The 12,227-nt window shown below is 32.9% G+C and overlaps 1 protein-coding gene across 3 annotated transcripts in view; it reads right to left on the reverse strand.

Annotated features, from left to right (window-relative positions):
* Positions 1-4,764: 4,764 nt before the first annotated feature.
* The window catches only part of fdxr (ferredoxin reductase), a 24,478-nt gene continuing 17,015 nt past the window's right edge, over positions 4,765-12,227 (reverse strand). For all 3 annotated transcript variants that reach the window (XM_051913779.1, XM_051913778.1, XM_051913780.1), the window contains 3 exons: positions 9,314-9,485; positions 6,821-6,994; positions 4,765-5,394 (listed from right to left, as the gene is read on the reverse strand). In XM_051913779.1, the coding sequence (XP_051769739.1) occupies positions 5,264-5,394; positions 6,821-6,994; positions 9,314-9,485 (477 nt within the window). In that variant the 3' untranslated portion in view covers positions 4,765-5,263. The remainder of the gene's footprint in view (positions 5,395-6,820; positions 6,995-9,313; positions 9,486-12,227) is intronic.

The following is a 12,227-nucleotide window of genomic DNA, read 5'->3' on the forward strand; positions in this document are numbered from 1 at the left end:
TTTAAGACATGAAGAATTTTATTCACAGGAAAAAAAAAAAAACGTTTAAGTATGTCATTTTGGTGATTATAGATGAGTTTTAGGGGATAAAATTATAGACTACAGGGGGACTTTAAATCTGTCAGTTTATGTAAATATTAACATGAACTAACAATGAACAGTTGTATTTTTAACTAACGTTAATAACAGTTAATAAATACTGTACCAAATGTATTGCTCATTGTCAATGTTAGTTGCATGTTAACTAATGGGACCTTATTTTAAAGTGTTACCCAAAAAAAAAAAAAAGCTAATAAAATAGTTAACTGTTTTGTAAATGTAACAATAATTCCACTATTAATATCAATTTCAGTGTCAGCTCTTTGTGTATCAACTGCCTGGATATCAGTCAACTATAATTTCTATTTCCTGCAGATTTTCAGCTTGCAAAGTGGTTTATTACTCAGACAGACTTACCTATAATTAGTCTCTACAATGTCACACCTCAAGAACCGTTTGATGTGAAACAATAACAAGTTTATAATTAACATACAATGGTTTCATGTTATTGTTCTGTGCTTTGTTTTCATCCACTAGGTGAATAAAAAGGTATAGGCGCATCTCAATTAGAATATCATGAAAAAGTTCAAGTATCAAAATAAAAAAATCAGTATCTCAAATTATTAGAATATTTAATTTCAAGTTCTATTAAATGATTCTCAGGGTATAAATACTGGGTTTAGGTCAGTAACCCCAACAGCAGTCATGGGGAAGTCTGCTGACTTGACAGTTGTCCAGAAGACGCTCATTAAGACCCTCTATAATAAGGGTAAGCCACAGAGAGTGAAAGAGCTGGCTGTTCGCAGAGTGCTGTGCCAAAGCATATTCATGGAAAGTTGACTGGAAGGAAAAAGTGTGCAAGTGAAAAGAATGACCGCAGGCTTGAGAGGACTGTCAGGCGAAGCCAATTTAAGAACTTAGGAGAGCTTCAAAAGGAGTGGACTGAAGCTGGGGTCAGTGCATCAAGAGCCACCACACACAGACGTCTTCTGTTTAAAATATATATATTTTTTATTGATCTTATGAAGTATTCTAATTTATTGAGACAGTGAATTGGTGGGTTTTTGTTAAATGTTAGCCAAAATCATCACAATTAAAAGAACCGAAGACTTGAAGTACTTCAGTCTGTGTGCATTGAATTTATTTAATACACGAGTTCCACAATTTGAGTTGAATTACTGAAATAAATGAACTTTTCCACGACATTCTAATTTATGGAGATGCACCTGTAGGCCAGGGGTGCCCAACCCTGTTTCTGGAGATCTGCCTTCCTGCAGAGTTCAGCTCCAGCCCTGCTCAACACACCTGTCTGTAATTATCAAGTGCTCCTGGAGATCTTAATTAGCTGATTCAGGTGTGTTTTATCAGGGTTGGAACTAAACTTTGCAGGTAGGTAGATCTCCAGGAACAGGGTTGGGCCAGAGATTGAATATTATAAGGAGATGAGAGGGTCTGTATCTCTTACCATTGGAGAAAGCGTAACGGCTAACTTAATCATGTGCGGCACCTCTCAGCCTATCGTGTGATGGCAGTGACATCAGTCGCAACATTCTCTAGTCTGCCTTCTCTTGCAACCTTATGGACATTTTTGTCCATTTCAGTTTTGTTTTTTGTTATAAGTGTGCCTTTGTTAATGCCAACTCCATGAATTTTGGCTCAGGTGTTTATTTTTATTGGAATTGTAATATTTTACCCTCATTTCCTTCAAAAAATCAATTTTACCCTCCGTACAAAAAATACTCACACTCAGGACCTTAAGGACAAAAATGTCCACATTAAAACTGCAATTTTTTAACCCAGGGCCATTTGACTATAAAATGATACAATATTTGCAAATAGGCATTCATTCTATCGGCAAGGCTTCAAATTTTACTTTTTTACCATTTTTTACTAGATTGTGCCATATTTTCAAATTTGGCATATAAAAGAAATACTCGCTTTATTTGTGTTTTCTGCTTATGCATATTATAGAGTCAATTGAAAAATAATGCAGCTATAATTGTGTGGGTATGTTGGTAAGGATGTCAGTGTAGTTTGCATTGTTTACTGAAAATGTAATGTGTGTAATTAGTTTGAAAGAAATTATACTGTACTGGCAATCAAAAAATCCCACTCCATGTATGAGTCACACCCTTGGCAGGGTCATAGGGCCGTGTGAAAACTATGAAAAAGGTCAAAGAAGGTTTGAGGTTTTTCTTTTTCGACCAAACATGCATCTTAACCCTCGATTGCACTTTTTCACTTGTTACTGTTTTTGTACGGAGATAAAAGGTATGCTTGAATTTGAAGTAGAAGTTCAGAAGCCCCTAAACACATTGTTTTAGTTTTCACCACAAGAAAATGCTGATTGTTTAGTCTGGTAGATTTTATACAAAGTTTGAGTTCACACAGGTGTCCTCACAGCCAAACCTATAAATATGTGGTGCTTGAGGGGTTGATCATTTCATTGTTTGAAGAGACGTTACTCAGCAGAGGAAGCTCTGAAGCTAGTTTTGCCCACTGACAGTGAGCACACAGGTGCATTAGAAGCCGAGGATGTAAAGAAACCGATTTGTAAAGCGTTAAAATTCTGAAAATTAATGAATGTTTGGTAATTATGAATAGAAGAGATGCTGATAAAAAAAACAGTCAGTGAAAGTGGAAAAAAATATTAATATATAACATTTCTATGACAGTTTTTTGGCATGGACATTTTGTGTTAGTTGTGTTAGCATTTAGTGTTAGTTTTTGTAAAAAAATCTGACACTACATAAAAAATATAAATGCCTCAAAATTAATTTGGGAAATTTGGGCCAGATTATGCGAGAGATTGTGAACAAAGGTTTATTTCTTATGATATGAAAGGAACACAACTTGGCTCTATTATAGGTGTTTCACATTCCAGTTTTGTTAGGGCTGAAGCCAAGCCAGAGGTGGCGCCATCGGAGCACTAAAAAGAGGCAATAAAAAATTATGACGTAACGCTAGCTAGAAAAACATATGTGGCCCAGTAACATATTTGACAAACCTGTCACTACTACAACTTAATTTATATTTAATTACCTGTGTTATAATCTAAAAGATAAGACAACAGTCGTAACAACAAAATACATCAGGTGTGCAAACAGAATGTTTGTATATTATTATGTAAACATTTGTCCAGTGCATTCAAGTGAGAACATTTGTTTCATTTGTTGTACTCCTGCAAGAATAAGCTAACAGGAAACTGGTCTGACTTCACTGTGCATCCGTCGTCCTTCAGGGAAATCATTGTGATTATCACAAGTCCATGTCCTGACATCATAGCTAAATAATTCATTAACAAGTAACCCAAGTTACTTAAAGGATTAGTTCACTTTAAAATGAAAATTAGCACAAGATTTACTCACCCTCAAACCATCCTAGGTGTATATGACTTTCTTCTTTCTGATAAACACAATCAGAGTTATATTAATAAATATCCTGATACATCCAAGCTATAATGGCAGTGAATAAGCTAACTGGAAACCACATGTGTAGGATGGCTTGAGGGTGAGTAAAGCTTGGGCTAATGTTCATTTTAAAGTGAACTAATCTTTTAAGTAACTTGGGTTACTTGTTAAATACAGATTGAAATTGTTAAACATTAAAGGCACGAACCATAAAATCCGTAATTCACCATAAAAACCATAATTCCTCACATGATCTTATTCATAAAACAGAAGTGAAAGGGAGGCCTTGAGCTCAAAATAAGTAAAACAATGCACAAGAAAAGTACCATAAATATGTGCTACTCAGTGTTCTGAAGTCATATGATAGTTTGGTAACACTCTAGTTTAGGGTAAGGTGACCAGATTAATGAAATGGAAACCAGGAACATTTCCTATTTGAATGGCCAAATATCGCAGAAATCTAAGTTGTTATTATCTAATAATTAAAAAACAATATATTATATATATATATATATATATATATATAAATATATATTATTATTATTATTATTACATTAATAATTATTATGATTTAGTTTGATTATTAGCATTTTTGGTCTGGTTTTAATACAGTTCACCAAAAAACTATTACACTGTTAATAGTAACCATTGTAAAAGCAGTTCAAAACAATATGCCTATTATGACTTTACAAAAGCATAAAACAACATAAATATAAAAAGATAAGTTAAATAAAATGGCATTCAACAAATATTTGTAACATTTATTATTGAATTTAATGTTTTCATTTTCAAAAGCTGTTTATACTGTAGGCCCTATGCAACTTTTTTTCACTTTTAACTATTTTTAACTATTATTTTGCATTTTAGACACATTTTAAGCACAAAGTTGCAAGTGTATTATTATTTTATTATTATTACTATTTTATATATATTCATATCTGAGTATACCTTCACCACGTGATATAATTAAGATGTGTGTGTGTGGAAATGATGCGTTGCGACTGCTGAACTTTTAGGGACGTTTAAAATTGTGCAAAACAATCCCGCACCCTGTTGAGGCCCTGTTATAAAACACATACAAACAACATATATAGTTAGTATGTTACTACTTTGAAACAGTTAACAATGTTTTTTTTATATAATTGATAATAATGACGCTCTGCTCTTATCCAGGTTACATTCTTCGTGAAGTAGCGGTGTAAGAAACACCCAAATTTTCAATAATTATTTGTAATTTTTCATTGTATGGAGAGGAACAGCTTACACATTCTGCCAAACATCTTCTATTGTGTTCCACAGAAGAAAGTCATTCAGATTTGGAAACATCAGTTTTTATTTTTGGGTGAAAAAGCTATCATAATTTTACAGTGTAAATTACAGTGTCGCTTATCAGACATTCCCACACCCTAAAAGCAGCAGCTGAATATGCGCCAACAAAAATGAGACAAGTGACACAATAAAAATGAGACACATCATTTAGTGCTGTTAAAATACAAAAATTAAAATTAAAATATGAAAAAATACAATTTAATTTGTATTAATGCATTGATTATTTTAACGTACAAATTGCTTAGCTCAACATTTTAGTGCCACGTTAAAATAAAATTTTCAATAATTATTTGTAATTTTTCATTGTATGGAGAGGAACAGCTTGCACATTCTGCCAAACATCTTCTATTGTGTTCCACAGAAGTCAGTCATTCAGGTTTGGAAACATCAGTTTTTATTTTTGGGTGAATTAGCCAAGTACATCTCAAACATTAACAGACTTCCTGTTATGTCAGACAGCTCTGCAGACTCCACCGGGTCTGATATCAGGACCAGGCTATCTTCAGCATCTCGTCTATATCCAAAAGTTTCTCCCTGGGTTTTCCCAGGGATTTGCCTCTCTTCTCCTCCTCAGCATTAATCTTCTCCCATTCTGAAAAAAGCACCGTTCTGACTCCTGTTGACACAGAAATGATGAACTTTTTTAATGATGATTGTTTTGATTGTGCAGTCAACTTGAAGTCTTGGAACAAAAAAAAACTTTCCATGACAAAACTTGGCAGTCATTTAAATTTTGTTCCAAACCCCTGCTGGCTGTGGTTCAAACACACAACACCCCCAGAAACATACAAATGATGCAACAGCAAATACATGTGTGTAAAAAGACAGGAGGTAAAAGAGAAAATCAGAAGCAGGAATGTAAACCTAGTGATCTGTTTAGACGGGCATGAGTCTTGAGGAATCAACAATGCACTTCTACGGGAAAAGTTGTTCCAAAAAGCTATCATAATTTTTCCACATTCTACCTTCTAAGGGCATTTCACACAATGCACCAACAGATTGCTGCCAAAATGGACAAATTACAGTGTCACTTATCAGACATTCAGACTCCCTAAATGCAGCAGCTGAATATGCGCCAACAAAAATGAGAAAAGTGAGACAACAAAAATGAGACACATAATTTAGTGCTGTTAAAATACAAAAATTAAAATTAAAATATGAAAAAATACAATTTAATTTGTATTAATGCATTGATTATTTTAATGTACAAATTGCTTAGCTCAACATTTTAGTGCCACGTTAAAATAAAAACATTAAAATGAAAATATATATTTAAAAAAAAAAGAAAAAAAAGTTTGTATTAATTTTATTTTAATTTAAAAACATTACAACTAAAAAAATTGTATTCAATAATGCATTAATTTTATTTTAATGTAAAAATGCCTTCTCTCAGCATTTAGTGCCAGGTTCAAAGTAATAAAAACATAAAAATTAAAATATTTAAAAAAAAAAAAACTACAATATGTAATAATGCATGAATGTGTTAATTTTATTTTAATGTATAAATCCCTTTGCTTTGCATTTTAGTGCCAGGTTAAAAACTAATAAAAATGTTAAAATTAACATTTATATAAAAAAAAAATAAAAAAAATTGCCTTTGCTCTTAATATTGTTATGCCTTTAATATTATGCCTTTAATCTCCTAATTTGACAAGATTATTCTCAAAACATTATGATTTATTCTTATAATGTTATAAACCTTCTCAAAATCATATTTTTTTTAATCATGGCACTGCAATATAATATGTTTTGATATTTGATACTTACGAAATTTATAATAATGAAAAATTGACTATTTTACACAATAAATAGGGAAAAAAAACATTAAAAATTATGTTTTTTATGCATATTAAAGTATGACATCTCTCATTTAGCAGCAGTCTCATGGCACACTACTGGCAGTAATGAGTCCTGTAAGAAGCAGCATTTGTATGATGCACGTTGCCTAGAGTGCTCCTAATCAGTCACATATTCATTTCACTTTAATTAGGATGCTGCATCTCACTGGGTTTTGGTATCTAGCGTGTCTGTGTAAACATCACCTCGTGTTTGCAGAAGGTCAGTGATTGCTTGTGCACCCAGTTTGTTGACTGACACATCCAGTTTGCCTGCCTCCATATCCTGTATTAAAACACGTGCCGTATCGAAACTGTCGTTCATGGTGGTTGCGATCACACCGGTGGGACCCCGCTTCACCCAGCCACTGCAGTACAGGCCTGCCAAAAATGAACACACACAATTACAATTATACACTCCATGAATGTCTACACACAAACACAAAGACCCCTTTTCCACCAAAACTGTGGTGTGCTTGACCACAGGATAGTTTTCTGAAGTTATTTTAACATCTAGGCAAGTCAAGTTAAGTCAAATTTATTTATAGTATTTTGCAAGATATAGGCCCAGTTTCACAGACAGGGCTTAGCCTAAGCCAGGATTAGGTCAATTGGGATATTTAAGTATGTTTTATAAACATACACTAGAAAAAAAAAAAAAAAAAACATTACTGGTGTGCATCTTGAGACAAAACAATGTCACTGACATATTTTAAGGTATGTCAGTACAAGTTACTTTCAGTTAAAACAGCTCAAACATGCATTTTAGTCTAAGCCTCGTCTGTGAAACCAGGGGATAAACTCGTAATTCCGAGAAAAGTCAGAATTGTGAGCTGACTTTTTCTCAGAATTGAGTTTCTTTCTTGCAATTTGGACTTTATAACTCGCAATTGCGAGTTTATATCACAATTGCTAGAACAAAATTCAGAATTACAAGTTATCTCGCAATTCAGACTTTATTTCTCAAAATTGCGACTTTATCTGAATTGCAAATTTATTTCTAAGAATTGTGACTTGATATCTTGCAATTCAGACTTTATTTTTCAGAATTGCGACTATTTCTCAGAATTGCGACTTTATTTCTCAGAGTTGCAAATTTATTTCTCAGAATCGCGACTTTATTTCTCAGAATCGCAACTTTATTTCTCAGAATTGCAAATTTATTTCTCAGAATCGCGACTTTATTTCTCAAAATTGCAACTTTATTTCTCAGAATCGCGACTTTATTTCTCAGAATTGCAACTTTATTTCTCAGAATCGCAACTTTATTTCTCAGAATCGCAACTTTATTTCTCAGAATTGCAACTTTATTTCTCAGAATCGCGACTTTATTTCTCAAAATTGCAACTTTATTTCTCAGAATCGCGACTTTATTTCTCAGAATTGCAAATTTATTTCTCAGAATCGCAACTTTATTTCTCAGAATTGCAAATTTATTTCTCAGAATCGCGACTTTATTTCTCAGAATTGCAAATTTATTTCTCAGAATCGCAACTTTATTTCTCAGAATTGCAAATTTATTTCTCAGAATCGCGACTTTATTTCTCAGAATTGCAAATTTATTTCTCAGAATCACGACTTTATTTCTCAAAATTGCAAATTTATTTCTCAGAATCGCGACTTTATTTCTCAGAATTGCAAATTTATTTCTCAGAATTGCAAATTTATTTCTCAGAATCGCGACTTTATTTCTCAGAATTGCAAATTTATTTCTCAGAATCACGACTTTATTTCTCAAAATTGCAAATTTATTTCTCAGAATCGCGACTTTATTTCTCAGAATTGCGACTTTATTTCTTAGAATTGCAACTTTATTTCTCAGAATTCTGACTTGATATCTTGCAATTCAGACTTTATTGTTCAGAATTGCAAATTTATTTCTCAGAATTGTGACTTTATTTCTGAGAATTGCGACTATTTCTCAGATTTTAGATTTCACAATTCTGACTTTATAACTCACAATTGCGAGTTTATAATTTCTGAGAAATAAATCCAGAATTATGAGATGTAAACTTGCAATTGTGAGGAAAAAAGTAATTTTACGATGATATAAACAATCACACAGCAAAGATTTGCTATATAGCATATATTGCTTTACGCAAGTATATTGTATGCTGGTAAAGTAGGATGTGCTGTATATCCAACTTTTAATATATTTCTGGGCTTTAATACAATTTACTTTTTTTGACAATATAACAATCAAGCAGTTGAGATTTGCTGTATAGCACATTAGATTAGTAATTTAGCTCTACATTACAAGCTGGTTTTGATGTGACATTCAAACATTTTTTAAATATATAATGACTGAAATGCAGAGTTATCACACACATGCTATTAAACAAAATCATTTTGTGGGAAAATAAAGTGATAAACAGATTACCTCAAAATTATTTGCTCTTGTGGGAAGAGGTTTGAGAGACAAAATTACATTCCACAAGTATCATAAAATACATAAGAATTCAATTTCACCTAATGTAACGCCCTTTGCTCTATATTTTGCTGCTTCATTGCTAAAAAAGCCTCCCTTCTTAGCCGCATTTGTGGTGGAAAATGAAACCATAACTGTAATCTTAAGCAATGCGGCTTTTGTAAGAACATGCAAAAAAGGAAAAGAATTATATTGACGTAAGAACTTTCCTTGTGGTTTCTGGTTTCAAGAACCTGCCAATGGACAAACGCACATTCCCACATTCCTCTCACCCGCTGTGTCCTGCACTCTTCCCATGTCATTAGGCACGATGGCTTTTCGGGGGTCAAAGGGCACAGTGGGGTCGATAGGAATGCTCTTATACCCGATACTGCTGATGATCAGGCCACACTCCACATCCTCAATCTGACCGGTGGGCACCGCACGCGCACCATCACCCGACCCCTGACAAACAACACACAGAGATGACAAAACTATCACAAGATATATTAAAATATAGAAATGGTAGAACAAGGAAATATTGCTCGATATATAAGGAACATATGTCAGAAGATAAGCAGAGCAATATTTCTGGGGCTGGACAACAAATTGATTATTCATGAAATATTCATGAATATTCATTCAAAACGGAATATGTTCATATGTAATTTATTCCAGTGATCAAAGCTGAAATTTTCAGCATCATTACTCCAGTCTTCAGTGTCACATGATCCTTCAGAAATCATTCTAATATGCTGATTTGATGCTCAAGAAACATTTATGATTATTATCAATGTTAAAAACAGTTGTGCTGCTTCATATTTTTGTGGAAATCGTGATACATTTTTGAATGAATATAAAGTTCAAAAGAACAGCATTTATTTGGAATAAAAACCTTTTATAATGTTATAAATGTCTTTATTGTCACTTTTGATAAACTTAAAGCATCCTTGTTGAATCTCATTGACCCCCTTTTAAATACTAAAAAAATACTACTTTAAGTACTAAAAATGTTTTGCCCAAACCTGGAATTCAGGGTGTAAATTACTTTAAATTAATGTTCATCTTGTTTTCAAAGTCTTTAAACATAGACATCTTTTTAAACATTATAATCTTATTGTATTTTCTCTACAGATGTGTCGTAACAAAAATACCCCAAACATCATCATTCTTTTCTTTAAAAGAATTCTATTTTCTGTTCTTTCCCATCAGGTCATGACTCCTGTTTATCTCTAAGAGATTAATGTGTTTGTGCTTTTGTCTTCTGTAGTCTCTGAAAGGACAGATCCAATGCCTAATTAAAGACACGAGGGCTAAAAAAGATTTCTGAAAGCATTTGAAGTCATTTCCATGTCAGCTTCAAAGATTATTTACTGACAGATTCTATTCAAAGGAAAGAAAATCATGGATCGACAAAATGTTTTCTATGTATTTAAAAGAAATCTAAATACCATTACAGCATGTTTGTTCCGCTTCCCGTTTTTGCTTTGCCATTCTTAAGAGATGATAACAAGCCATTATCTTTAAGTTGGTTCCTTTCAAAGAATTGGTCAAACCAGTTTACAAAATCTAAATTTGGTTACAGAAAATATTCAGAGCCTTTCATTTTTTTTTATCTCTCACGTTTTGTTATGCTACTCTACAACACTTGCACTTCTTACGTTAAACAATAAAGAAAAAATGTTATAGCCACATTGTAGCCTAAAAGTTTGTGTAATAAATTTAATGCTGAGTCACATAAAATGTATTTCTTTTTAAACCTACGTTTTGTAATGTCTATTCAACACTTTTCTCACGATAACACAATTGCTGCGTCCCAATTCGCCTACTAATACTATGCCATAAAAGTATGTACTGTTTTTGTGAAGAAAAAGTACATACTTTTGAGTGTGTTGCAGAAGAGCATGCAAGCTTTGGGACATACTACCAAAGACTATAGAATAACACAAGACGCGTCATCACTCGTATTGTTTTGAATGGGAGAAAGTGCAACGCGCAATATGGTGGAATAAGTCCCGCCTTCTAAATAAGAGCCAATCGCTGATTGGTAAAGTCATCGCGTCACTGCAGCGGCCGTTAGAAGTTCCGGTTTCTATAGAAACAGTCAGACGCGCGCCTCCGAAATGAGACACAAGAGACGCGCATTTAGGACTGCGCATGCGGATTAGTTTGAGCCAGCCTGAAAAATACCGTTTTTTGTCATGATTCGAGCGTTTAGAAACAAAATTTATGAGACAGTTGTTGTCAGATTTCATTGGTGATTTCAAATATTAAATTTAATCGAAAGCTTGGCAAACAGCTTCAGAGAATTTCCCCATTTGAGTTAGTTTACGCTTGTACGCGCATGCCCAGTGCGCATGAATGGTCATGTGACATGCGTTTTCGGCCGTGTAGTGGAGACGGAGATCGTTTCTAAAACGCTGTGGAAATGCCAGTGTAGACGAGGATCGTTTTCATTTTAAAACGCCGTTTTAAAACAAAAACGCACTAGTGTAAATGGGGCCGGATAGAATGCAAATTGGGACGCAGGAATTATCATTTGGTTAATTTCTCAGCCAATCTGATGTGTGATTAATTTAATAAACTAATTGGCACATCATGTAATAAATTTTATTTTTTTTAAAGCAAATTGACAGTAACAAATACACTATTATTCAGACGTTTTGGCCCTTTTTTACATTTTTTTAATGTTATTGAAAGAAGTCTGTTTAAAAAGAAGGCTGCGTTTATTTGATATGGTGAAATATTATCATCACAAATTAAAATAACTGTTTTTTTATTTTATTAAATTTTAAAAGAAGTCTCTTTTGCTCACCAAGGCTGCGTTTATTTGATCAAAAATACAGTAAAAACTAATATTGTGAAACATTTTTCTAGGGAAATATATTTTAACATATAATTTATTCCTGTGATCAAAGCTGAATTTTCAGCTCCAGTCTTCAGTGTCACATGATCCTTCAGAAATCATTCTAATATGCCGATTTTTTTCTGCTCTAAAGCATTTTTTAGTAGAAAATGATTGTGTGAAAAGTGTGGAAATATTTTTTCTTTATTCTTTGATAAAGTTTGACGAACAGCATTTATTTAAAATAGAAACATTTTGTAATTTTATAAATGTCTTTAAAGTCATTTTTTGATAAATTGAATGCGTCCTTTTTTAATAAAAGAATCAGTTTCTTAAAAAAAGTAAAGTGTTTATTTTGAAAA

Source organism: Ctenopharyngodon idella, chromosome 12 (genome assembly GCF_019924925.1).
Source record: "Ctenopharyngodon idella isolate HZGC_01 chromosome 12, HZGC01, whole genome shotgun sequence".
In the NCBI taxonomy this organism is placed as follows: Eukaryota; Metazoa; Chordata; class Actinopteri; order Cypriniformes; family Xenocyprididae; genus Ctenopharyngodon; species Ctenopharyngodon idella.